Genomic DNA, 25,926 nt, shown 5'->3' on the forward strand with positions numbered 1-25,926 from the left:
CCCGTTCCACCACATCCCAAAGATGCTCTATTGGGTTGAGATCTGGTGACTGTGGGGGCCATTTTAGTACAGTGAACTCATTGTCATGTTCAAGAAACCAATTTGAAATGATTCGAGCTTTGTGACATGGTGCATTATCCTGCTGGAAGTAGCCATCAGAGGATGGGTACATGGTGGTCATAAAGGGATGGACATGGTCAGAAACAATGCTCAGGTAGGCCGTGGCATTTAAACGATGCCCAATTGGCACTAAGGGGCCTAAAGTGTGCTAAGAAAACATCCCCCACACCATTACACCACCACCACCAGACTGCACAGTGGTAACAAGGCATGATGGATCCATGTTCTCATTCTGTTTATGCCAAATTCTGACTCTACCATCTGAATGTCTCAACAGAAATCGAGACTCATCAGACCAGGCAACATTTTTCCAGTCTTCAACTGTCCAATTTTGGTGAGCTCGTGCAAATTGTAGCCTCTTTTTCCTATTTGTAGTGGAGATGAGTGGTACCCGGTGGGGTCTTCTGCTGTTGTAGCCCATCCGCCTCAAGGTTGTGCGTGTTGTGGCTTCACAAATGCTTTGCTGCATACCTCGGATGTAACGAGTGGTTATTTCAGTCAAAGTTGCTCTTCTATCAGCTGGAATCAGTCGGCCCATTCTCCTCTGACCTCTAGCATCAACAAGGCATTTTCGCCCACAGGACTGCCGCATACTGGATGTTTTTCCCTTTTTACACCATTCTTTGTAAACCCTAGAAATGGTTGTGCGTGAAAATCCCAGTAACTGAGCAGATTGTGAAATACTCAGACCGGCCCGTCTGGCACCAACAACCATGCCACGCTCAAAATTGCTTAAATCACCTTTCTTTCCCATTCTGACATTCAGTTTGGAGTTCAGGAGATTGTCTTGACCAGGACCACACCCCTAAATGCATTGAAGCAACTGACATATGATTGGTTGATTAGATAATTGCATTAATGAGAAATTGAACAGGTGTTCCTAATAATCCTTTAGGTGAGTGTATAAAACATGTATTTCTGTGAGTGAATGCTGCACAATCGCCAACATAAATGACCAACTTTAAAGGAGATTTTCTCAATGTTTTGATTTTTTGCACCCTCAGATTCCAGATTTACAATAGTCGTATCTCGACCAAATATTGTCTATCCTAACAAACCACACATCAATGGAAAGCTTATTTATTCAGCTTTCATGTGATGTGTAACTCTCATGTGACTGGTTTTGTGGTCCAGGGACACATTCAACCCTTCCGCACGTACGATCACAGCGGTGTGACGGGAGCGTCAGTGCATCACGTGATCAATCGCTAAATTCAAACGTGCCTTTGCGCGTCGGCTGGCGCTCAGTGCTCGTCATATATCACAACTATTCAGTGTTTTCAACCACATAAGGTTTATTTTAGCTTTCAGACATTTAAATGCACATGAGTACTAGAAAAACAATACATTTAGAGTTTGTAAAACACACACTGATATCTATTGAAGCGGCAATAATAATCCTTTCCATTATAATGAGACGACACGTTTTATTCAAATCAGACACACATTGTGTAAGTCGCTTTAAAGTTTACTCTATTCTTCTCCCAGTTCACCGGCCACTGACTTCTGTGTGTTTCAGGAGAAGAGGATGAACTCACGTGTTGGAAATCCAACAGATCCGATTCTCTGAAACAAACTAGCATGGCGGCGCCCGTCGCGCATACAGCTCAGCTAACGCCATCGTTATAAAGGTGTTTAAACAACAAAACACGTCCACTGGCACATATTTGACAATCGGAATATCAGATAATTCATGCTATAGCTAACAAATTTGTGAATATTTTATTTAAAAAAAGAAAAAGGAAATAAAAGCAGATCATCATTCATTCAGCGCTGTTGTGGTTGCGGTGTGTCACGTGACAAGCTATGACGCGTCACCATGGAAACAATATAGGGTTAAATAATTAATATGCATAATAAAGGGGCGGGGCCTGATTGAGTTAGCTAGTAGTGTGTTAAACTGGCGGTTATGGTAAAAGGGGCGGGACATTTCCCAAACACACTCGAAGCGCTCAACCAATCGACCAATCAGAGCAGAGTAGACCAATCACAACAGACTGGGCCATCTGACCAATCAGAGCAGAGCAGAGCAGAGCAGGCTCTCAGAAAGGCGGGGTTTAGTGATACTGAATCTTTGAACGAACCGTTCTCAGACTCTTTGAGAAATGAGGTGATGTGCAATGGATATTATGATAAAAGTGAAGTATTTTTGACCTTGGATGCATGTAAATCTATTGTAGGAGACTCCAAAACTAAATTAGGAAACTTTAAAATAGCATAAATGGGGTACTTTAAGTGAGTTAAATTCTTTTTTCAGATGAATCCTTTGCATTCATGACATTTAGGATGCAGAGATATGTTTTCACATATTGTAACCAAGATGTGTGTTTGTTCCTCACAGAAGCACAACTTCATCAGCATCACCATCAGAAGTCTTCAGTGGAGAAACACTGAAACGGTCAGAACACGAAACACAGCGTGCAGCTAATCGCAGTTTTCCTCAGACGCCCCGAACGCTAGCCTTCATTCTCTCTCTCTCTCTCTCTCTCTCTCTCTCTCTCTCTCTCTCTCTCTCTCTCTCGATCCACGGTTTTCATTGCAACAACACTGATGAAGAAATCACCCCAAACTCTCGTGCTGTACAACACCGTTTCATATGTGTGCGTTCACACTGAAGTTAACAGCGATGTTGTGTTCAAATCAAAGAAAGTTCATGATTATCTGAGATCAGATCAGATGATGCATGTCCGTATTTCCCAAACTCGTGTCTTTATTCAGCTCTCTTCCATTTCCAAGCATCACAGATCGTTTGCGTGATTAAATAATGACTGGATTTTTGGTTGAACTGTTCCTTTAATAGGGTGTGAAATCCATCTTTGATGCCTTTTATTATTACGTTAGCAATTTTCCATTACAGATTAACAGAGAGTGTTTTGTTTATTAATGAAATGATTACTTATGCGTGTTTTTTTGATGGAATGATGTAAACTATATATGTTCTCGGCTGTAGAGATATTTGTTGCAGCAGTCAGTGAATGTTGATGTTGATATTTATTTATGTGTGTATTGCAACACTTAATTTGTATGTGTGTATTTTTTTCCCATGTATTAGCAAGTCAGTGTTTTATAAAATACAACTTCTTGTAAAGACATAATGTAAAAAAAAAAAAAAAAAAGGAATTGTACATATAGTCATATGTTCCATTATTTCCATAGAACCTGTACATACTTTTAAGTAATAAAATAGTTCCTCTACTCCTTCAGCTCATCTGTAGTTCTGTGTAACACATTTGCTGTCAGTGGCGTAACGTTACCTCAGATCTGTGGGAAAAAAAGAAAGAAATGCATCACTGACTGAAATAAATACATATATAAAAAAAAAACCGTACTGCTCGACTTCATTTAACTAATAATTCAACCATAAATGTGTACAATTAAAATAAGTAATCTTAAAATAAAAAACAATAGAAAAAAAATAAATAAATAAATAAATGAATTGTTTTTGCATGTCATGTGACCATTAACGGACATGATGTCAGGGGCACTTTTATTTTTATATGTCATTTTACGTCAGGGTTTTAGAATCGCTGTTTTAACTATTGAAGTTTGAACCATTTATTTATTATTTTTTAATATGGTGTCACAATAATATGGTTTCACGAATTGCAAGCGTTTCGTTTTAGACGCAGCGTTTTTTTTATTAGTCGTAATTACGGTAATTCTGACGTGAACGCGTAGCGTACAATGTGTTCGTCACTGGGGATTTTAAGGTAAGTTTGGCGATTTTTTATAAACACTTTTTGTTATTCTGGTTGAAACTCTATTCACATCCTGATAGCAATCAATAATAGAAGTGGTTTAAATATTAAAACATGCATATATCTTCTATGGAAGTCTCAGGACCAAAAAAATATCAATAGTATTGGTACGAAATGCAAAGATATGATGTCCTACAACATGGCTGTCTGTCAACATGGCATGCATCACACACATCATCAGCTCGTTTCATAAGTTTATGCAGAGTTGTAGACAGACAGTCACTGAACACAGCAAACAAACAGCAGGCGTTTCTCCTGAACCAAAACAAAGAGTTTATAGGCGATGTGTACGCCATAACCGTAAATACAAGATGCAACCCGTGACTTTATGTTCACGTCCTCACACTCGGATTTATGCGTTTCTCTGTCAACACAGATGAATCTGCAGAAGTCAGGCGGGACAACTAGAGCTCTGTAAGTTGTTTACCTTGGTAAAGTTATGTGCTTTGAGACATGAGGTAATTTAATCAATCTGCCTACTTACAGTACGCCCTTAAAATATTGACTCTATTTGTGAAGAAAAAGGAGTAGGCAAGATTTGGGACAAACTGCTTCATCTTTAATGGACCGCATGCCCTTTAAACGGCCCTGTCAATCATCTTCTCACTGTTATAATCCTGTGACCTTCTATCCATCAGTGATGTTCTTTCACTGTGTTTATGTGCAGGTCTATATGTCACAATCATTAGTTACTGACGGTCCATGTGAGTTAATCCACTGAAGTCCATCAGATGTCAAGTCATTTATACAGCGCTTTTAACAATATAGCTCGTTTCAAAGCAGCTTTACAGTGATAATAGGAGATTACAGTAACAGAGATTGTTCAGGCTTTACAGCAGATCTAGAATAAAGTTATTGTCCAGATAAAGTTAGTTTTGATTGATTCACTTCCATTGCAAAGATCATTAGTTATTAACGTAGCGGCCGCTAACACAACACCGTTGTAACAGAAAACCTTGGCTTTAGGGCCGTATTTTAACGATCTGAAACGCAAGTATCAAGTGCGAAACGCAAGTAGCTTTGTGGGCGGGTCTCGGAAATCGCAAATCTAAAATGTGTTGGGCTGAAGTCGCTTCATCACTCATAGGTGTGGTTTGGGCGTAACGTGAAATAAACCAATCAGAGCGACATCTCACATTCCCTTTAAGAGCAGGCGCGCTTGTTCCATGGCGGATTGCTATTATAACGGCGGATTTGCCAGGAGCGGTTCACAGTCGAGGAGACCGACGTTCTCGTCAGGGCCGTAAAACACAGAGAAGTGACATTGGGGATGGAGAAACACACCCAGATTAGCTTCGGTTAAACAGGCGTATGATAATTTGGGTAAATGTGTAAGCTAGATTTATGCCTATTTTTCACATCTTCATGGACACAACAATGATTTCCCTCGTGTGTTAATATTGTTCCTTGTAATAATGTATGATTTGCAAAAATGCGCCTGTGTGTAGATGAGAGAAGAAAAGTGTGTGTGTGTTGTGCTCACGCTACATTATGGCCAAGCATGCGCCCTTAAAATAGCATCTGAATAACATGCGCAACGCGCCACTGACTTTAGACGAGGTTTCTCCTGGTCTGTGGGGAATTGTTTTCTGAAACTGCAAAATAGCACCAGGGAACGTTTGCGCCGGATCACGCCTCCTCTTTTCCCTGAACCGCCTCCGGGAGCGCAAGTTCATTCCCTAATTTACCGGCGCGCGTCTGTGGAGGGAAAAGTCCGCTGTGCGTGGGTGAGAAATAGAAATGATACATGTGTCGTGTAAAAAGTCAATTGCGCTGGGTGCGAGATAGGGCCCATAATGTGTTCTGGCTCATTTGCACAATAACAGTGTTTAGTGGTTGACCTCACCAAATTACTCGTCTGGCCTTAAAAATTCATAAAAAGTCCAGCTCTGGTTTCTTTCTCTCAGGGTCAAAACCAGAACTTTTTTATTCAGTCCTGCTTTCAATCAAATGCTTTTCTGATGCCCTTCAAACCTTCTTACAACAACAAAGGACAGTGGCAATCAACAGTCATACTTCTAAAGGACCTCTGAAAAGATGCAGAGGGAGAAAATCTAATGATAATTCTTTCCGTTGCGTATGATCAATGATTCCCATGCAGACGTGCTCTGATGCACAGGGTTTTCCTCATTCCTCATTGCATGATGTGAGTGTTTTGATCCTGACAGCATCTCACGTGTCTCGTCTTCTCCTCTGAAGCCGTTCTGGAGATTAACGCAGTCTCTCACGAGACCTTCACGGCACGCATGTGATTCACATTCTTCTCCGCGCTGCTCAAAGGCCCCCTAAAATCTAAATGTACGTTTTTTAGCTATTTATTTCTGTTCATTTAAATGTTTAGTGTTTAGTTCATTAATGTTCTTCACACACACACAAACACACAAAAAAACGGTTCTTTTACTGAAAGGTTCTTCCAGGAACCAGCAATGGCATCACTTCGAAATCCCCGTTTTTGAAGCTTTATTTCCAGGAGTGTATTGGCGAATCCTACTCTTTCCCGTCGTGTCCCTCATTATATCCCAGACTGGCAGGAGAGCTCGTGACCGAGTGCTCGGGGCTCTGGGTGTTTCTGCTTAAACTCTGCGAACATGAAAGACTGTTTCGTCTACATGTAATGAAGAACAGAGAACATGTGCCACGCAACAAACCATGCGTAGGTAGACAACACCCCGATCAGGGGAAGATTACCCTGGTGAACGGGGTAAAAAAGGAACTAATACTGCAGAAATCAACTTTCCCAGCTGGTTGATTACATTAAGAATTGCAAACACCTTTTTGTATTACAAGTTTTCTGAATTTTTTTTTTTAGACTGAAAAAACTGTTTTTAATTTTTAAAAATCTCTACTTTATCGGAACGGTGAGAAACTCTGTGACTTTTGTGGCAGTCACGATGTGACCACAAATAAAAATTGGAAAAAACTGGATTCGAAAAAGCTAAATCGTCGTTAAAAAATAGTCACAATTGTGTTGTTCGAGATCAGAAATGAGCGCCATCGAAAATGAATGGGAAATACGAAGAATATGAAAAAAAGAGCGCAATTTTTGGGGAATACAATCTAGAAAAAAGCGCACAGAAGTGAAGGGGTGACTATGGAAGCTTGTTTCCCCCACAGAATAAAACATTTTAAAAGATAATTGCGACTTTTTATCTCACAATTGCGAGTTTACATCTCGCAATTCTGACTTTATTTCTCAGAATTGTGAGATATAAAGTCAGAATTGCATAAAATAAAGTCAAAATTGCGTGAAATAAAGTCGCAATTGCGTGTTATAAAGTCGCAATTGCGTGTTATAAAGTCAGAATTGCGTGAAATAAAGTCGCAATTGCCAAATCGCAAAGTTACCAATCACCAGAGGGTTAATAACTATGCAAATGAGGAATTATATAATTCAATATGCACTAATTTGCATACATTTCCAGAAGCGAAATCTCCACTAGTTTCCACTAGTCTGAAAGAAGACATGTTAAAGGGTGACACTAAAATATGCAAAATATACACATTTAAACCTTGTCAAAATGTCTAAATATATATCCAAATCCACAACCTAATAAAAGTAAATTATGATGTCTAAAAACAAGGCATTACAGATGTTTTACTTTTTTTTTTTTTTGACCGTAATCTACCTTCAAAATTTGAATTTTAAAGGCATTGTCTCTGTGTTAACATGAAATACAGTTTTAATTGAAAAATAATCAGTTTCAATCGGAAAAAATATCATAAATATCATAAATATTCTATCAAAATACATAATAAAAAAAATAGAAAATTACTGAAAAAAAGATATTACATTGATTTTTACTAAAAATGACTAAAGTGTTTGGTCACTTTTGACTGTGAACAACACAAGTGTGAATCCCAAAATGAGCAATCGGGTTAACTATGCAAATGAGGAATCATCTAATTTATATCTAATACATTTCCAGAGGCGAAATCTTAAATGTTGGATATAGCCAGGTTCAGAAATCACTGCTTTTAAAGGTGTGCAAATAGATTAAGTGCTATAAAATAAACACTTAAAACGTGTATTTAGGATGTAAGAAGAAAGAAGAAATTATGGAAGCAAAACATCCCAAAATCTCAAAGTTGAGTAATGTGAGAAAAAACTGTGTTTTTGCCTTAAAACAAACTTATTCCACTTGTCATTTATTCCACTTTTGCGGTTGCTGTTTATTCGATGTGTTGTGCATTCATCTCAAACTGCTGTGGGTTTGCAGGTGTTTGAGTATAAAGCACACACACACACACACTCGTTTCTCTCACTGCTGTGTGTTTAAGGCCGGCCAGAAAGGCGTTATTCTCTGAAGTATCGTTTGAGAAGTATGAAATATATACATGATGAAACACTCCTAATGACTTTAACAGCATCACTCATAATGTCATCGCCGCAGCTGTAGTGCACATATTCATATTCATCACCAGCCGTAATTATTTACTCGATGAAAAATACCTTCCTGGCAACACGAGACCCGGAGACAGACTCCACTGAGCTGTGAGTCAAAGCGTGAAGGGGTTTGTGAAACAAATCAGACTCGCTGACAGTAAGAGTCGCTCAGAGATTAACCGGGAGAAGCGACACACACTTCAGATACAGCTGAAGCCATCTGTTATCTGACGTGTGTTTCCTCATGACCTGTCAGATATCCGTCTTCACTGGCCAGAAGAATTGATTTTTTTCTGATTATTAATAGTAAGAAATATGGAAACTTGTTTCCGCCACGCAATAGACAACGTAAAAAATTGCGACTTTTTAATCTCACCATTCTGACTTTTTTCTCGAATTTTTCATAATTGCAAGAATAAATTCCGAATTGTGAAATTTTAAAATTCAAAGACAAAAGGCGAAATTGCGAGATTTATAATATAATTTTAGCATTTAAACTTGGAATTGTGAGGAAAAATTGTGAGATTTAAAAAATTGCAATTTAGTTTTTTGATATAATTTTTTGTGGCAGAAACAATAAATACAGAACTGTTGAAGTTCTACAGAATACTGAAGTTGTAAACAAAAAATTCCAAGAAAAAAAAATAGCAATTATTTTGTTTAAAATTTTTTAAACAATAAAAACAGAATTGAAGTTGTAAACTCAGAATTTAAAGACTAAAAGAAAAATTGTGAGATTTATAATATAATTTTTAACATATAAACTCACGATTGTGAGAAAAAAACATGAATTGTGAATTGACAGATAAAAAAGAGTAAGTTTTTTGTACAATAAAAACAGAATTGCGAGTTGTAAACTAAAAATTTCAAGAAAAAAATGCAAAATTGCGAGATTAAAAAAAAATCTTAAATTTTTTTTTTATTATTATTATTGCGTGGCGGAAACAATAAATACAGAAGTGAAGTTGTAAAATTCCAAGAAAAAAAGGCAAAATTGTGAGATATATAAAACTTGCGATTTTGAAACATAAACTTGCAATTGCGAGAAAAAATTATTATTTTTAATATTTATGAGATAAAAAGTCACAGTTTGTTTGTTTATTTTTGTTATTCTTTGACGGAAACACGCTTCCATAACTCAGTTGAATGTATTGAACATTGGTGTTTTTTAATCATATTGCTTTTGCAACTGTTTTAAAAAGCAATAAGCAGCTTCTGTCTGTAGGTTACAGTGATTTTACCGCGGTTAATCTCACAGCCTCCAGTGGCTCGTTGCTTTAATTAGCACCTTCTTTCTGTGTGTGTGTGTTTTTTACTCTGTCACACTGGAGATTCCTAGAAAGGCTGTCGAAGGGTGACTCTGGGTCTTTGGGGTCATTTGTGGCAAATCAAAACAGCTTACATTTGATGCAGCCTTTTGAACTCTCCAGGGCAAAGGTCAGAGGTCAAGAAGGCCTCCACTGAAATCCCTGCTTGTGTTTGAAGAGCGTCTCCTGAGACGCCATTATCCGAATCTCTTCATCCGAGGAAAAACTTCCTCTCGCATTCAAAATTACTGCAGTTATGTAAACTGTTCACGCTTGTTAGAGGCCAGAAAAGTTCTCTCAAAAAAATGAAGTTTGATCATTTATCAACTCATGTTGTTCTTAAAAAGAAGCAGAAAATCCCAGATTTTGCTGTGCAAACAATGAAAGTAAGTATCCATTATGACATATATTTGTTTTATTTGTTATAATAACACAATGAAATATGACAGATTGAGACATACTTTATGACCAGCCTGTCAAAGAAAGAAATTATGAACATGTATAACCAAATATTAAAAATGTATTATTTTGTCGTTATTGTTTGCTTTTTCCTCTTAGCTTTTTGTTTTTCTTTGCCTTTTTTGGCACATCATTTTGTCAGATAAATACCTTAACCAAGTTTAGTGTTTCGTTCTTCCCTCATATTTAAAATATATAAAAAATCAACTATTTTCCTCATATTGTGATGGTTTAATTGAAGGTGTATGGTCATTAAAAACAAATATCCCCTTCTGACATCACTTTATGCCACTACTATATTTACAAAAAAACAAAAAAAGCCCTGACCACTAAAAATTATGAAAAACAAAATGACTTAACTACCATAAATGCAAACAGCAGCTTAAACACTCTCATCTCCTTTTGTTTCCCACAGAAGAAAGAACGTTTTTGTAAACTGATGCAAAATATCAGTAATAAACTGTAAGTTGCTTTAATGGCCGTTTTTCCCTCCATCATAAACGAGTGTGTCTCGGAGCGTCAGACGAAACACAGTAAACGCTGTCGTGTTCTCTTGCGTTCGGATGCTGGTGTTCGGGAACACACTCGTGTGAGATGCTTCTGGAGGGAATTAAACAGAATCATTCTGATCACACACTTATTTTATATTTTAGTTAGATATTCTTTTCTTCCCAAATCCTGGGTTGAGCCTTTTGGGTAAATTTTTTGGGTTATTTTTTCAGTGTTTGTGTTACCCAGATCCTGGGTCAGACGTAACAACCCAGTGTTTGGGTAGTTTTTGTGTTACCCAGATCCTGGGTCAGACGTAACAACCCAGTGTTTGGGTAGTTTTTGTGTTACCCAGATCCTGGGTCAGACGTAACAACCCAGTGTTTGGGTAGTTTTTGTGTTACCCAGATCCTGGGTCAGACGTAACAACCCAGTGTTTGGGTAGTTTTTGTGTTACCCAGATCCTGGGTCAGACGTAACAACCCAGTGTTTGAGTAGTTTTTGTGTAACCCAGATCCTGGGTCAGACGTAACAACCCAGTGTTTGGGTAGTTTTTGTGTAACCCAGATCCTGGGTCAGACGTAACAACCCAGTGTTTGGGTAGTTTTTGTGTTACCCAGATCCTGGGTCAGACGTAACAACCCAGTGTTTGAGTAGTTTTTGTGTAACCCAGATCCTGGGTCAGACGTAACAACCCAGTGTTTGGGTAGTTTTTGTGTAACCCAGATCCTGGGTCAGACGTAACAACCCAGTGTTTGGGTAGTTTTTGTGTTACCCAGATCCTGGGTCAGACGTAACAACCCAGTGTTTGGGTAGTTTTTGTGTTACCCAGATCCTGGGTCAGACGTAACAACCCAGTGTTTGGGTAGTTTTTGTGTTGCCCAGATCCTGGGTCAGACGTAACAACCCAGTGTTTGAGTAGTTTTTGTGTAACCCAGATCCTGGGTCAGACGTAACAACCCAGTGTTTGTGTAGTTTTTGTGTAACCCAGATCCTGGGTCAGACGTAACAACCCAGTGTTTGGGTAGTTTTTGTGTTACCCAGATCCTGGGTCAGACGTAACAACCCAGTGTTTGGGTAGTTTTTGTGTTACCCAGATCCTGGGTCAGACGTAACAACCCAGTGTTTGGGTAGTTTTTGTGTAACCCAGATCCTGGGTCAGACGTAACAACCCAGTGTTTGGGTAGTTTTTGTGTTACCCAGATCCTGGGTCAGACGTAACAACCCAGTGTTTGGGTAGTTTTTGTGTAACCCAGATCCTGGGTCAGACGTAACAACCCAGTGTTTGGGTAGTTTCTGTGTAACCCAGATCCTGGGTCAGACGTAACAACCCAGTGTTTGAGTAGTTTTTACGGTGGAAACGGGACAACAGAGACTGGTCCATTACACTTGAATTACTTCTAAATGTTTATTTTTTACTTCTAATATTTGTTAAACACGCTTAAATGTAAATGTAATGCAACATGTATTCAAAACATGCTATACTGTAAAATATTATAAAAAATAAAGGAATTATTATGCAAACCAGTGGTTGTGTGGAGTATTTAAAAAAACAAGTTTAGGGGATTTAAGTTAATCTGTAAACAATAATTCATGTATGAAGTAAAAAAAAAAAAAAAAAAAAAAAAAGCTACTATAGTAAAAATGAATCAACCCAGTGTGATCAACATGTGTTCTGTCCTGTAGTTACCCAGCCCTTGGGTTGAATCTGGGTTGTTTTTAACCCAGTGTTTTTCTTTAAGTGTTGATGGAAACTATTGTATAATTGTAAAGCCGTGGAGTGGTTCTTCAGTTCTTCACATGTTAGGATGTTAGGAACCCATCCAGAAGAATCGGCTCGTATCGTGTTGCACAGATGCTCTGTAATCACGGATCTGGATGGTCTTCGGCGCAGGTCAAAGGTCGTCTTATATCCGAGTCCTGCTTCTGGTACAAGGAGCCGGTCGCGGGGGTCGAGTTCTGCTCAGATTTAATCAACTCTGTCACGCAGGCTTTTCCCCTTCGTTCTGTGAATTAGAAAACTGCTTAAATAAGACAAGCTGGAGAAATGCTCTCCGAGAAACGTCTGACCTGCACGTCTTTGAAATCTCTGAATGCTTCAGCATGTGGATGAAGAAATACGCCACGCTACATGTTATCCAGCAGTGTTATTTTACATTTTATCACAGTTTTATTATAGTTAACACTTTACAATAAGGTTCATTTGTTAGCATCAGTTAATGTATTAACTAACATTAATAATGAGCTATACATTTGTTACAGTATTTATTAAACTTTGTTAATGTTAGTTAATTCAGCTGTTCATTGTTTGTTCATGTTCACATTAACTAATGTTAACAAATACAACTTTTGATGTCCATAATGTATTAGTCAATTTTGAAATTAATTAAGATTAATAAATGCTGTAGAAGTATTGTTCATTTATAGTTCATGTTAACTAATGAAACCGTAAAGTGTTACTGTTTTATTAATGTTTTAAATGCGCTTTTATTTTTATATTTTGAATTTTTATGTGCTTCAACTTAAAATCATTTCAATTTATTGCCAATGAAACATTTCTAATTTTTATTTAGTTTTAAGTTTTTAAACTAATATTTATATATATTCATAATATTTATTAATATATAATAATAACTATTAAATATATTAATATACACTACCTTTCAAATGTTTTAAATCTGTACGTTTTTTTTTAAATGTTCTTTTTTAAAGAAGTCTCTTCTGCTCACCAAAGCTGCATTTATTTGATCATAAATACAGTAAAACAGTGGAATATTATTATAATGTAAATCATCTGTTCTCTATGTGAATATATAGTAAAGTGTAATTTATTCCTGTGATCAAAGCTGAATGTTCAGCATCATTACTCCAGTCTTCAGTGTCACATGATCCTCCAGAAATCACTCTAATATGATGATCTGATGATCAAGAAACATTTATGATTATTATCAGTGTTGAAAACAGTTCATATTTCTGTGGAAACTGTGATACATTTTATTTTTAGGATTATTTGATGAATAGAAAGTTCAAAAGAACAGCATTTATTTGAAATAGAATGTATTGTAACATTATAAATTACCGTTCAAAAGTTATGGCTCAGTTTCTTTTCAAATAAAGAAATTAATACTTTTATTCAGCAAGGAAGCATTAAACTGATCAGAAGTGACACTAAAGCATTTATAATGTTACAAAAGATCTAGTCTAATGTATCATATCGCAGCATTAATGATGAAAATAGTAATCGGATATAAGCAGCTCTTCAAAAATCAGTTCAAATCCATTAATATTGTTCATTAACATAATTGTAGCATGTTTATGATTGCCAAGCAACTTGTGACATTATACTGTTCATATTATGTAGGAATTACCACAATACAATAAATATTGAAAAAAAAAAATTGGACTGGTGTCCAAAACATTGACCAGGCAAAATAATTATGAACACATGCAAAAACAAGAATGTATGTATATATATATATATATATATATATATATATATATATATATATATATATATATATATATATATTATTTTGTTTTCAGTGACCCTACAAGTTCGATTAACCCATCAAAATATGAGGAAAATATTTTATATTTTGTAATTATATTAAACATGAGGGACAAACTGATTTGGCAAAAAAAAAAAAAAAAAAAAAAATGCAAACTACAGTTAGGGGTTTTATTTTATTATGCAAAAAAATGCACATACAAACAAAAATCTGAGAGGAAAAAGCAAACATTGATGACAACATAATCAGTTATTAATATTTGGTAGATTCTCTTGTTTTTGCATGTGTTCATAATTTCTTTGCCTGGACAAAAATGATGTTGCACAATTCATCATGTTTTATTGCGTTATTATCACTAATAAAACAATCGACTCCAAGCACAACTACGCAATATGACTACAAAATCTATAATAATATCTGAATGTTAAATATTGCTATGATGTTGCTATATAAGGGTGAAGATGTGAAATTTACAAGTCAGTTTTGGACACCAGTCCAATTTTTTTTTTCCAATATTTATTGTATTGTGGTAATTCCTACATAATATGAACAGTATAATGTCACAAGTTGCTTGGCAATCATAAACATGCTACAATTATGTTAATGAACAATATTAATGGATTTAAACTGATTTTTGAAGAGCTGCTTTTATCCGATTACTATTTTCATCATTAATGCTGCAATCTGATACATTAGACTAGATCTTTTGTAACATTATAAATGCGTTACTGTCACTTCTGATCAGTTTAATGCTTCCTTGCTGAATAAAAGTATTCATTTAAAAGAAAATTTAGTAATAGAAATATGAACTGTTTCTAGAGAGAGAGAGAGAGAGAGATAGAGAGAGACAGAGAGAGATAGAGAGACATCAAACTCAGAATTACAACTTGTAAACTGGTGATTTTTATGAGAGCTCTGACTCCGATATGTCTTATATATTATAGCCATTGTTTGCTTGTGAACATTCGTTGTTCTTTGTCATTTTACAAGATAAAATAGAGGTAAAATAGAAATAATCTGAGGATCTAGAGTACACGGATCCATTTTGGTTATGATGAGTTTGAGGTCATTTTCTTGGCATTTTGCATCAGCTTTTAATGTGATTCATCCCATCAGAATGTTGCTCTGAGATGTTTTAATTGCAGGTCAGATTATTTCCATGTCGGTTTATGAACTAATACTTCCCCTCCAAATGGTTTTAGTGACCCGGGTGAAGGCTCAGTTCAGAGATGACGCAACATCAAGAGCATCTCACTTTTCCCCATTCGATTGGCCAAGATGAATCGCTCTTACACGACTCCAGATTCCAACCGGTCTAATATAAAAATGCCAGTCATATTTAATGATTACCAGATGAGCACGTGGCTTGTGGCCTAGTGAATGTTTGGACATGTGGATGCGATAATTGACAGCATTTGTCAAAGCTGGTGTATGGCGTATGAGAAAACAACAGAACAATCACAGCTCTGCGTCTCTGATGTTCAGTGTGAGAGACGGAGAAATGAAGGAACGGCTTGTGTTTGAGTGTACACGAGCAGACGCTTCACATCTGCTGGGATGTAAAGGGCTTGTTCATGAATTACTGTACATTATTATGTCCATCATATACGTCTAAACATATATGAGAAATTGATGGCGTCCTTTTATATCAATATTAGGAAAGTGAGCATGGTGTTTTAACTGTGTAACTGATTATATACTTGTAAAGATTGTAGGCAAGTCATCTTTATTTTTATAGTGCTTTATACAATACAGATTGTTTCAAAGCAGCTTTGCAGGGAAATAATGATTCAATGATGCAAACTAAGTTCAATTCTGCTCAAAACATGCTGTTTTTGTGTGTGTGTCCCTTTAAATGCAAATGAGCTGCTGCTTCCGGCACAGGGGGCGGAGCTTTAACAGCTTCTATCTCCCTTTGCTTTGAACTTTGAGCGTTGTAACTTTACAGATGTTGTTTATGCTCAAACAGCAACATTACACACTAACTAAAGTTAGAAAAGTGAAATCATAATCAGCCACCCCTTTAAGCAGTGCATAATCTGAAATATTTCCTCAAATCACAACACAAGATTTGTTTAAACGTGGAGTTGAAAAGGTCCTTCATGATCCTGTTCTCTTTATGCTCTGCGGCGCACAGACAATCACACGGCAAATAACACACCGGCTCGTCCACTGCTGTTCAAGAGGAGAGATGAGTCATGCAAACGGAGCAGAGTCCACTTAAAGGCATCAGTTCTGGCATCATTTACTCTCTCGCATATCCATCCAAACTCTGACTTCTGTTTCTTCCAGAAATACAAAAGTTGAACTACACGACTGATGATCGACACATCGTCCGCCTGATTGAGCCACTGATGACCCGTCTGCCACTGCGAGTTTTGAAAATGTTTATGAAAAACAAATATTTTGTTAATCAGATTGATTAATCTTCCTTACACTAGTAGATTCAGCCATGTGAAATCAGATTTATAGTTCGTCTCTTTGTGCTTTAATTTAATTGAACTTTTCCCCTGGTTTCACACACAAGGCTTCAGCTTGTCCATGACTAAAATGCATGTTTGACTGTTTTAACTGAGAGCAATTTTCCCTGAGATATCTTAAAATAAGTCAGTGTGATTGTTTTGTCTCAAGATGCACACTAGTAGTGTTTTTGCATGTTTATAAAAGCTACTTAAATGTCCTTAGTGAACTAAGGCCTAATCCTGGCTTAATTTAAGCCCTGTCTGTGAAACCAGGCCTACATTTATTATTATTTATTTTATTCATTAATTTTGTTTAACTTTTTATCATTTTTATTTTTTTGTATTGATTTATATTTTATTGTTCTATATTTATTTATTTTATTAAACTTTTTATTTTATATTATTTTTTTTTATTTTTTATTTTGTTTATATTTTTATTTTATTTAACCTTTTGTTATTTTATATTTTTATTTAATCGTATTTTTTCTTGTATTTTTAATTAATCTAATTTAATTATTTTATTTAATTTTTTATTATTCTATTTTTATTTTATTCTATTTTTATTTATTTTATTGAACTTTTATTTTATTTTATATTATGTTTTTTATTTTGTTTATATTTTTATTTTATTTAACCTTTTGTTATTTTAGATTTTTATTTAATCTTATTTTTTCTTGTATTGTTTTTATTTTATTTTATTTTTTATTATTATATTTTATATTTTTTATTTTATTGTTCTATTTTTATTTATTTTATTGAACTTTTATTTTATTTTATATTTTGTTTATATTTTTATTTTATTTAACCTTTTTTATTTTATATTTTTATTTAATCTTATTTTTTTCTTGTATTTTTATTTATTTAATTATTTTTATAATTGAACTTTTTATTATTTTATTTTATTGAACTTTTATTATAATTTATATATTTATATTACTTTTCAATTTTGATTTCATTTACTTTTATTGTTTTATTATATTTTATTTGTATTTTATTTGAAGGCATTCTGCATGTGAAATGGCGAGTAGTCCATAATATCTCCATGGATATCCAGTCCAGATACAGGCACTAGCACCGGCTGATATTGTCCATCCATGAGTTAAAATCGATGAACAAAATGCCGTTTCTCTTGTTCACGTGAGAGAACTGGACCGTGACAGTCTTGTATCGACTCATGACCAATAAAACAATAGGTTTTACTACCATAACTTTCCTCTGGCTTCTATATCAAACATGTTGGATGAATGTCGATGACATTCTTGACGTCTTTTCTCACTATATGCTCCATTTACGTTTGTTAGCACATCGAGTTGGTTTCTTCTCCGTGAGCCGAGGTTCATCCTAAACCAGATATCGTGTGGTTCCAGACCTCCAGTTGCTCTGAACTCTGGAGATTATATTTCAGATGTGCCGGTTTCACACAGATAGCGAGGATACATCTCTTCATTCACAGCTGAACATGATAATGTATTTTCTGATCCTCACACTGAATTACTCAGCGCTAACACTTCACAGATGCCGGAGAGTCATGTCGGTACGGGAGGTCTCAGAGAAACACTGAGAAACATCCAGAAAATGTGACATTTGTCAGATCCTTCGCTCGGTCTAAACCAGTGCAACATCAGCGGCCAACATGATGCATTTCTCTTTAATGACCCTACAAGTGTGATTAAACCATCAAAACATGAGGGAAATATTTTATACTTTTTAAAATATGAGAGAAGAACAAAACAGTAACATCGGTTAAGGTATTTACAGTACCTGTCAGATTTTTTAAATATATTTTTGAAAGAGTCTCTTCTGCTCACTAAGGCTGCATTTATTTAATAACGAATACAGTAAAAATGATGAAATATTACTCCAGTGTAAATCATCTGTTCTCTATGTGAATATATAGTAAAGTGTAATTTATTCCTGTGATCAAAGCTGAATTTCCAGCATCATTACTCCAGTCTTCAGTGTCACATGATCATTCAGAAATCACTCTGATGTAAAAAAATATATAATTTATTATATTTATAATATAATTTTTTATTCTTTTTGTTCAGGAATAAATTACACTTTACTATATATTCACATAGAAAACAGCTGATTTACATTAGAATAATATTTCACAATTTTTACTGTATTTTTAATCAAATAAATGCAGTTTTGTTGACTCTTTCAGAAACATTAAACATTTGTAATGTTTCCGGCCTTTTAAGAGGTAAAGTATCTGACAAAATTATTTGGAAAAAAAAGCCAAGCTACAGATACAGATTTTATTTTTACTATGCCAAAAATAAAAAAATTAAAACCAGCATAGAAAAACAAAAAGCTTACAGAAAAAAGCATACAGCTATATTTCCATCCACCTGTTTTTATGTGAATTTTGGGATATCGCATAACATTTATTTGCATAAATTCTAGAAATGCGCATGAAACCGTATGCGCTCAGTCGAGGCGGATGCATAAACTGCGATAGAAACACATTTATTTACCAAAGCCCGATTGCAGCAACTTACATTTTTATTTCTGATATTTTGTGCTGATTTCTTAGTGCCGATTTTGAACACATGAGATGGAAACGCTGCTTTATTCACAAATGTTTTTATGCCATATTCCAATTTTGTGCATAAGTTAAATTCACAACTTTGAATGGAAACACAGCAACTGTCTACAACACAATCAGTGATTCATATTTCATTGGTTCTCTCTTGTTTTTGCATGTTCATAATTTCTTTGAATGACATCCTGGACAAAAATGATGATGCTGCACAATTTGTCATGTTTCATTGTGTTGTTATCACTAATAAAACAATTGACTCCATGCACAACTACACAATACGACTTCAAAATCTTTAATACTATTTGAATAAAGGCCATTCTGCTTTAACAATGCCATTTTTTTCCTACTATTTTTGGGAGTGAATAAATCATATGCCTATTTATAATCCCTATTCTCACTATAATCACTATAATGCATTTTATAATCACTATAATCTCACTCTTTCTTTGCAGATTAGATGGATTTTCCCCATGGACACTTTAATAGTAGGTTTCCTACACATGCACTTTTCAATTTTACACATGCACATGCAATTCCATTCAGTGCTTAACCTATTATTTCCCACTGAACTCGACAGAAGACATTACAAATGCATTATCTCATTCTTTCTACATATGCATCTCAGTGTGTGTAATGTGTAAGTTCACTGGTGCACGCAGGAAAGTTCATCTAAACGAACGACTCCCTTCTTTCTTGTAATTTCTATTCCATGTGATTAAGCCTTCAACACAAACTCCAGGCGTCGTTCTGAAACACGAGAGCCGAGTGACTGAAGTGGTCGTTAGTGTCATTAATCAGCCGGATAATGTGACACACGCTGTAGAAAAGCACATCCATCAGGGTCGAAACCAGTGAAACCAGTGAAACCAGCACCCGCTTTTCATCAGACTCAACCAGCGTGTGAAGAGTTAACTAAACAAGTCAATTACGAACAGCATTTATCTCAATATTTATTTTGCTACAAAAATGCATGCATGATAATTTATTTCTTTACTTTCTTTATGAAGTGCAATTAAACACAACAACAGACCAATATGCAGTTAAATGATAAAAATAAATTATATATAAAGAGAGCAAGAGTCGTTTTTGTCACATTATACCATTAAATGTTGTTTGGTACAAAAAACAGGAAACAGTAATGTTTCATTTGTTATTAGTTAACATGAACTAACAATGAAAAATACTTTTAAAGCATGTAAAATACATTTACATTTTAAGGTCTAAAGTCATATCTGTTAATATTAGTTAATGCACCATGAACATTTAGATTAACAAACATTGATAAATGCTGGAAGAGTATATTTAGACTTTGTTATACTGCATTAACTGATGTCAAATGAGAGCTTATTGTGAAGTGTTCAGCTGTTTTACAAGACAAAAGTTTCAAAGCTTTAAATCAAAGATTATTGGAGCACGTAAAAAAATAAATTAATAAATAATTCAGTCTTTCTACTTCAAAATTACATGTTTGATTTAATGTGTTTATTGTGGAAGTTTCAAAAGTTTTTTCAAAAGTTTATTGCGGCTTTTTATCTCGTAATTCTGACTCTTTTTTTTTTTACACAATTGAGAAAGAGATTTAGTTTTTTTCTCAGAATTGGACTTTTGGACAGAATTGCGAGATAAAGTCTCAGATACCTTTTTTTTTTTTTTTTCATGGCTGAAACAAGCTTTCATAGTTTCTGTGTAGTTATTTGTGAAATTTATATAATTTTTTAAATGTTTAGAACTTTTTGTTCAGGAATAAATCACACATATATTCACATAGAAAATGGCTGTTTTACATTGGAATAATATTTCAAAATTTTTACTGTATTTTTAATCAAATAAATGCAGCTTTTTTTTTTTTCAAAAACATTAAACAGAATGTATTTTTACTATGCCAAAAAAAAAAAAAAAAAGCTGACAGAAAAAAGCATACAGCTTTAGCATACAGTAAAAAAAAATATTTTCAATTTCAGTGAAAATCACCATTATTCTCAGTGTATCGTCATCACTTTTAGTTTTAATGTGAACATAACTGAGTTTTAGTCTGTAAATGTGCGACGCGAGGAGCACGACCTCCATCAGGACCCGTTCCTCTCTCATACTGAGTTTCACATCGATGTCTAATTGTATTAACAACACAGACATGTACAGGTTTCCACATGGCTGGAATAATCCCGAACATGCCCAGGGCAACATCTCTGTATGTCCGACATCTCGGAGCTGGATCCGGTAATTGAAGCGACGGCTTGATTGATGTGTAAAGGAAGTTCCTCTTCCGATCTGAAATATTCATGTTTCATGCCTACAGGAGGCTCAGATGAAGCCGTATTTTCCCCTCAGACATTCTCCTGTTCTCTTTTTCTCCAGAAATCATTGTTAATGTTCATTTTGTCCACAGGGATTTCCAGAGTTCTGATCCACGGACCAAACCAACTGATGGATCGCAGTGAACTGGACACAGGTACGAGACTGCACTCACAGTTCCTCACATCAGAGTTTTACACTAACTAATCCACAACCCAACACTAATCTGAATCTGATATATGTTGTGTAAAACTGAACTGAGGAAAGCCTGTTGAAATGAGGCATGAATCTCACCAATCTCTGCGTTCACTGCTGGTCTTTATTTCATCTTTACCTATTTTATTTATTCCTTATTTATTAGAAAATAATTACATATAATTATATATATACTCTAAAAAATGTTGGGTTGTTTTAACCCAATTTGGGTCAAATATGGACAAACCCAAACGTTGGGTTTAAAATGTAATAAAAAAAAAGTAACCCAACGGCTGGGTTTCTCCATATTTTACCCATTAAATATATAAATGTGTATATGTATATATTGTATAATTTAATATAATATCTAGTTTATATTATATCTAATTAATATATATATTTATATGTGACCCTGGATGACGTCACCAGTCTCGAGTCGCACGGGTTTATCTGTGGCAATAGCCAACAATACATTGCATGGGTCAAAATTATCAATTTTTCTTTTATGCCAAAAATCATGAGGATATTCAGTAAAGATCATGTTCCATGAAGATATTTAGTAAATTTCCTACCGTAAATATATAAAACATGTATTTCTGTGAGTGAATGCAGCACAATCGCCAACATAAATGATCAACTTTAAAGGAGATTTTCTCAATGTTTCGATTTTTTTGAACCCTCAGATTCCAGATTTTCAATAGTTGTATCTCGACCAAATATTGTCCAATCCTAACAGACCACACATCAATGCTTATTTATTCAGCTTGCATGTGATGTATAAATCTTAAATTAAAAAAATTGACCCATGTGACTGGTTTTGTGGTCCAGGGACACATATATAAACATAATACATATATATATATAAATTATTATTATTAGAATATACATGTGTGTATATATAATTATAACTAATTACACATACATATATATATATATTCCTTTATTTATATATTTATATTTATATTTGTGTTATTAGTGTGTTTTATGTCACAGTAGTCGCCGTGTCTCTTGTGCTGATACTGAAGTGCATCATGTGATCAGAAGAGACCCCCCCCCCCCCCCATCTTCCCTTTAGAGTTTGCATTGAAAATGAAGATTTATGGTTTTTGATCTCTGGTATGTTTCTTCCATTCCCAACTACGGCTCTTTGGCAGATGTGGAGGGATTGGCGTCAGAGCAGTTCCAGCTGTTTAAGTCCACACAGATGTCAGGCTTCTCCTCGCTCCAAACCCCAATCTCTCACCCAGAGAAGACACACTCGTTTTCTGTTGTTAGTGGAGAACGGCACAAGAGATCTGGCGTCGTGCAATTCAGAGCTTGTACTGATTATAAAATAAAGCCCATTTATTTGTCCGTCACCTACAAGAGTCTTAACACACAGCGGAGAAACACACACTGAAATAAACCCCTAAACCATGTGACGTGTGTACATGTGTGAACCGAAGAACCGGCCTTAATCAGCATCTGAAGTTTGTTGTCTTAAGTTCTTGTAGAACTTGCATGATTTATGATTTATATTGTGACACTTCATCGGATGAAAATCAATCGCTTTGTGGGAGACATTGTGTCATATTGTGATTTATTTTCAACTCTTTGAATAAACACTGAATTTACATGGGTTATTTTAGAGCCGAGTATAGCTAGAACTGTGTATATTATATTATATTATATTATATTATATTATATTATATTATATTATATTATATTATATTATATTATTAACACTTTACAACAAGGTCTCATTTGTTAACGTTAATGCATTAGCTAACATGAACTGACAGTGAACAATTTTTTTCTTAAATGTTTGATTGTTCATTGTTTGTGCAAGTTTACAGTGCATTAACTGATGTTTACAACTACATTTAGTGTTAAATAAAACTGACTGACATGTATGCGCATGAATCACTGTCACACACGCTCAGAGCAATATTGTAAGTTACTGCATGATAATACATTTTTAACTAGCAGAATAATAGTGCATCACGATAGTCTCACTTTTAGAAATGTCTTAACTATTATAGTATTTCGAAGGGCAAAAACATGAACCTTAACTATTGGCTTTACCTCCTCAAGTCAGCTGTCACTGTAGCGCTGGCCAGTAGCATATAGCATTAGCTTCCTAGCCTGAGCTAACTGGATCGCGTCGAGCTAGGGGGCGTGGTTTCAGTGACTAGGCTCCTTAGCCCCACCCACGCCCCACCTCTTTGCCCATTTTTGGTTATCGCACTGCCAAGATGGCGTGACATGTGGACTCAATAAATCCTGATCTTGAGCAAAATAATCAAGCTGACATTCAGTACAATCTATATCTGTTATTTAGAATACATACAAATGTCATTTACGTCTTTTAGTTTGTCAAGAGATTTAAAGTGTCGTTTCTGAAGAGTGCGCATGTGTGAACGAGCTCTAGTGTGAGAACGAGTCTATGACTGAATCTGGAAATAAAGCAAAATAACTGAGAAAAACGAGACAGTCCTCAGATGCATGTCTGTAATTTATAGCAAAACATCTAGCGTTAATTCCATCTCAAACCGAGTCATTAAAATAAGGACCATGAATGACCAATTTGCGACAATACTCTTTCTGGAAACAGATGTGACTCGCTAGTGGATTTCTTCAACGATGTATTGTACTCTGATGGTTAAGAAGCGAGTTACATCATTGTTCGGTTTGTTGTGGGTGTGTCTTGGATGAAGTCACGCCCACTGATGGTTTGATTGACAGGAGTGTGTCAGCCAATCAGAAGACGTTAGCCCTGATCTCGAGCAGATGCGTTGGGTTTGGTCTCTCATGATCCTCTCAAATGTCTGCTTTTCTTTCCTACAGTAATTGAATTTCCTCTCTTTCATCCTCTGTGTTTTCTGAAACTGTTTCTGAGCATCTAGTTCCCTCAACACCTTTAGAAACATCTGACTTTTCTGTTTGTTGTGAATAATAGTCTCTTAAAAAAAGTCTCTTACGTTTTATGTTCCCCTTTTTAAAACTGGAATGCCCTGAATGAGCTGTTGTGCGTATGTATATATCAAACAAAATACCATAAAAATTGTACAATTGTGAAATATTATTAGAATGTAAAATAGCTGTGAATATAGTAAACTGTAATTTAACTGTTTTTAGCACTGATAATAATCATAAATGTTTCTTGATCCTCATATTAGAGTGATTTCTGGAGGATCATGTGACACTGAAGACTGGAGTAATGATGCTGAACATTCAGCTTTGATCACAGGAATAAATTACACTTTACTGTATATTCACATAGAAAACAGATGATTTACATTATAATAATATTTCACAATTTTTACTGTATTTGTAATCAAATAAATGCAGCTTTGGTGAGCAGATTTCAGAAACTTTAATATAAACTGCTCCAAAACACAAGTCTATCCTGAACTGAGATTTCAAGCTTCATGCTGTTGGGTTTTCCTTCGGGAATATCGGGAATGATGAAGAACTCCAGATATTTTTAGACCTGCTGAGGCCGGTATTGAACACTTAATCATAATCTCAGTTCTGGAAACTTCAGCGCTGACTGAGTGACACGCTTAAAGTGACAGAGACACACACTCTCTCTAAACATGATAAGTGTAACTCAGAAACTCAGAAACACTCCACAGAAGCTGATCTGGCACACTCCGCATCTGGAGAAATAATCACTCATTTACGAGAGCCTTTACGAGAGCCTTTTAGTCTGATATTTAAACAACGCAGAGCAGAAACAGACTCGCTTAGGACACTTCATCATCAACTTTACCTTTAGATTTCTCTAAAGACGCTTTGAATTCACTTATTTGTGTAGGTTTATTGTGTGTTTTTTTCATGCCATTTATTTAATGTCCAATCAAGTAATTTTTTGAAATGATGTGAAAAGTGTGGGAATATTACATTCTTCGATTGGCAGATATTTGTTCTTGTTTTAAGCATAAACTCACTTCATTTTGATCATTTTTTTGCATGCAACACTTAATATCTTCAGTCATTTTGCTTCTCCTGTAAATGTATCTTGATTTATTGATTTGATGCATCCGTGATTTGAGATATTTGTGCAGGAAAACAAGACCGAAACATTTTTTTTTTTTTGCAGTGTATGAAATGCTGGAGTTAAACACGGTCAGTGATCGTACAGTAAATGCAGTCGCATGGGTTTGCTAGTAAACTTTCTCATCCGAACGCAAAGAATGAAGTCTGTATACTTTCAGAAACTGGATTAAAGGGGTGGTTGATTATGATTTGACTTTTCTAACTTTAGTTAGTGTGTAATGTTGCTGTTTGAGCATAAACAACATCTGCAAAGTTACAACGCTCAAAGCTCAAAGCAAAGGCAGATATTTGCTTTTAAAGAAATCGCTTTTTAAGGACTACAACAAACGGCTGGTAGAGACTACACCACATTCCTCCCGGGT

At 35.3% G+C, this 25,926-nt stretch overlaps 2 protein-coding genes across 4 annotated transcripts in view; both read left to right on the forward strand.

Moving 5' to 3' along the window:
• anos1 (anosmin 1) overlaps positions 1–3,318 on the forward strand; it is a 75,304-nt gene extending 71,986 nt beyond the window's left edge. The window contains exon 14 of the mRNA XM_079881350.1: positions 2,462–3,318. Coding sequence (XP_079737476.1) covers positions 2,462–2,514 — 53 coding nt within the window. The 3' untranslated portion in view covers positions 2,515–3,318. The remainder of the gene's footprint in view (positions 1–2,461) is intronic.
• Positions 3,319–3,709: 391 nt separating this feature from the next.
• Positions 3,710–23,030, forward strand: LOC307164931 (uncharacterized protein). Of its 3 annotated transcripts, XR_013822363.1 has the most exons (4): positions 3,710–3,830; positions 19,489–19,521; positions 21,423–21,485; positions 22,678–23,030. XR_013822363.1 is itself a non-coding variant. In XM_079882149.1 (3 exons), exons 1-3 carry the CDS (start codon positions 21,205–21,207, stop codon positions 22,920–22,922), a joined length of 357 nt encoding a protein of 118 aa, XP_079738275.1. In that variant the 5' UTR covers position 21,204; the 3' UTR covers positions 22,923–23,030. The 3 variants fall into 3 exon arrangements, 1 of the variants encoding a protein (XP_079738275.1); XR_013822364.1 differs by lacking the exon at positions 19,489–19,521; XM_079882149.1 differs by lacking the exons at positions 3,710–3,830; positions 19,489–19,521 and adding an exon at positions 21,204–21,253.
• Positions 23,031–25,926: the final 2,896 nt, after the last annotated feature.

This window comes from Squalius cephalus, assembly GCF_949319135.1.
Source record: "Squalius cephalus genome assembly, chromosome: 9".
NCBI lineage: Eukaryota > Metazoa > Chordata > Actinopteri > Cypriniformes > Leuciscidae > Squalius > Squalius cephalus.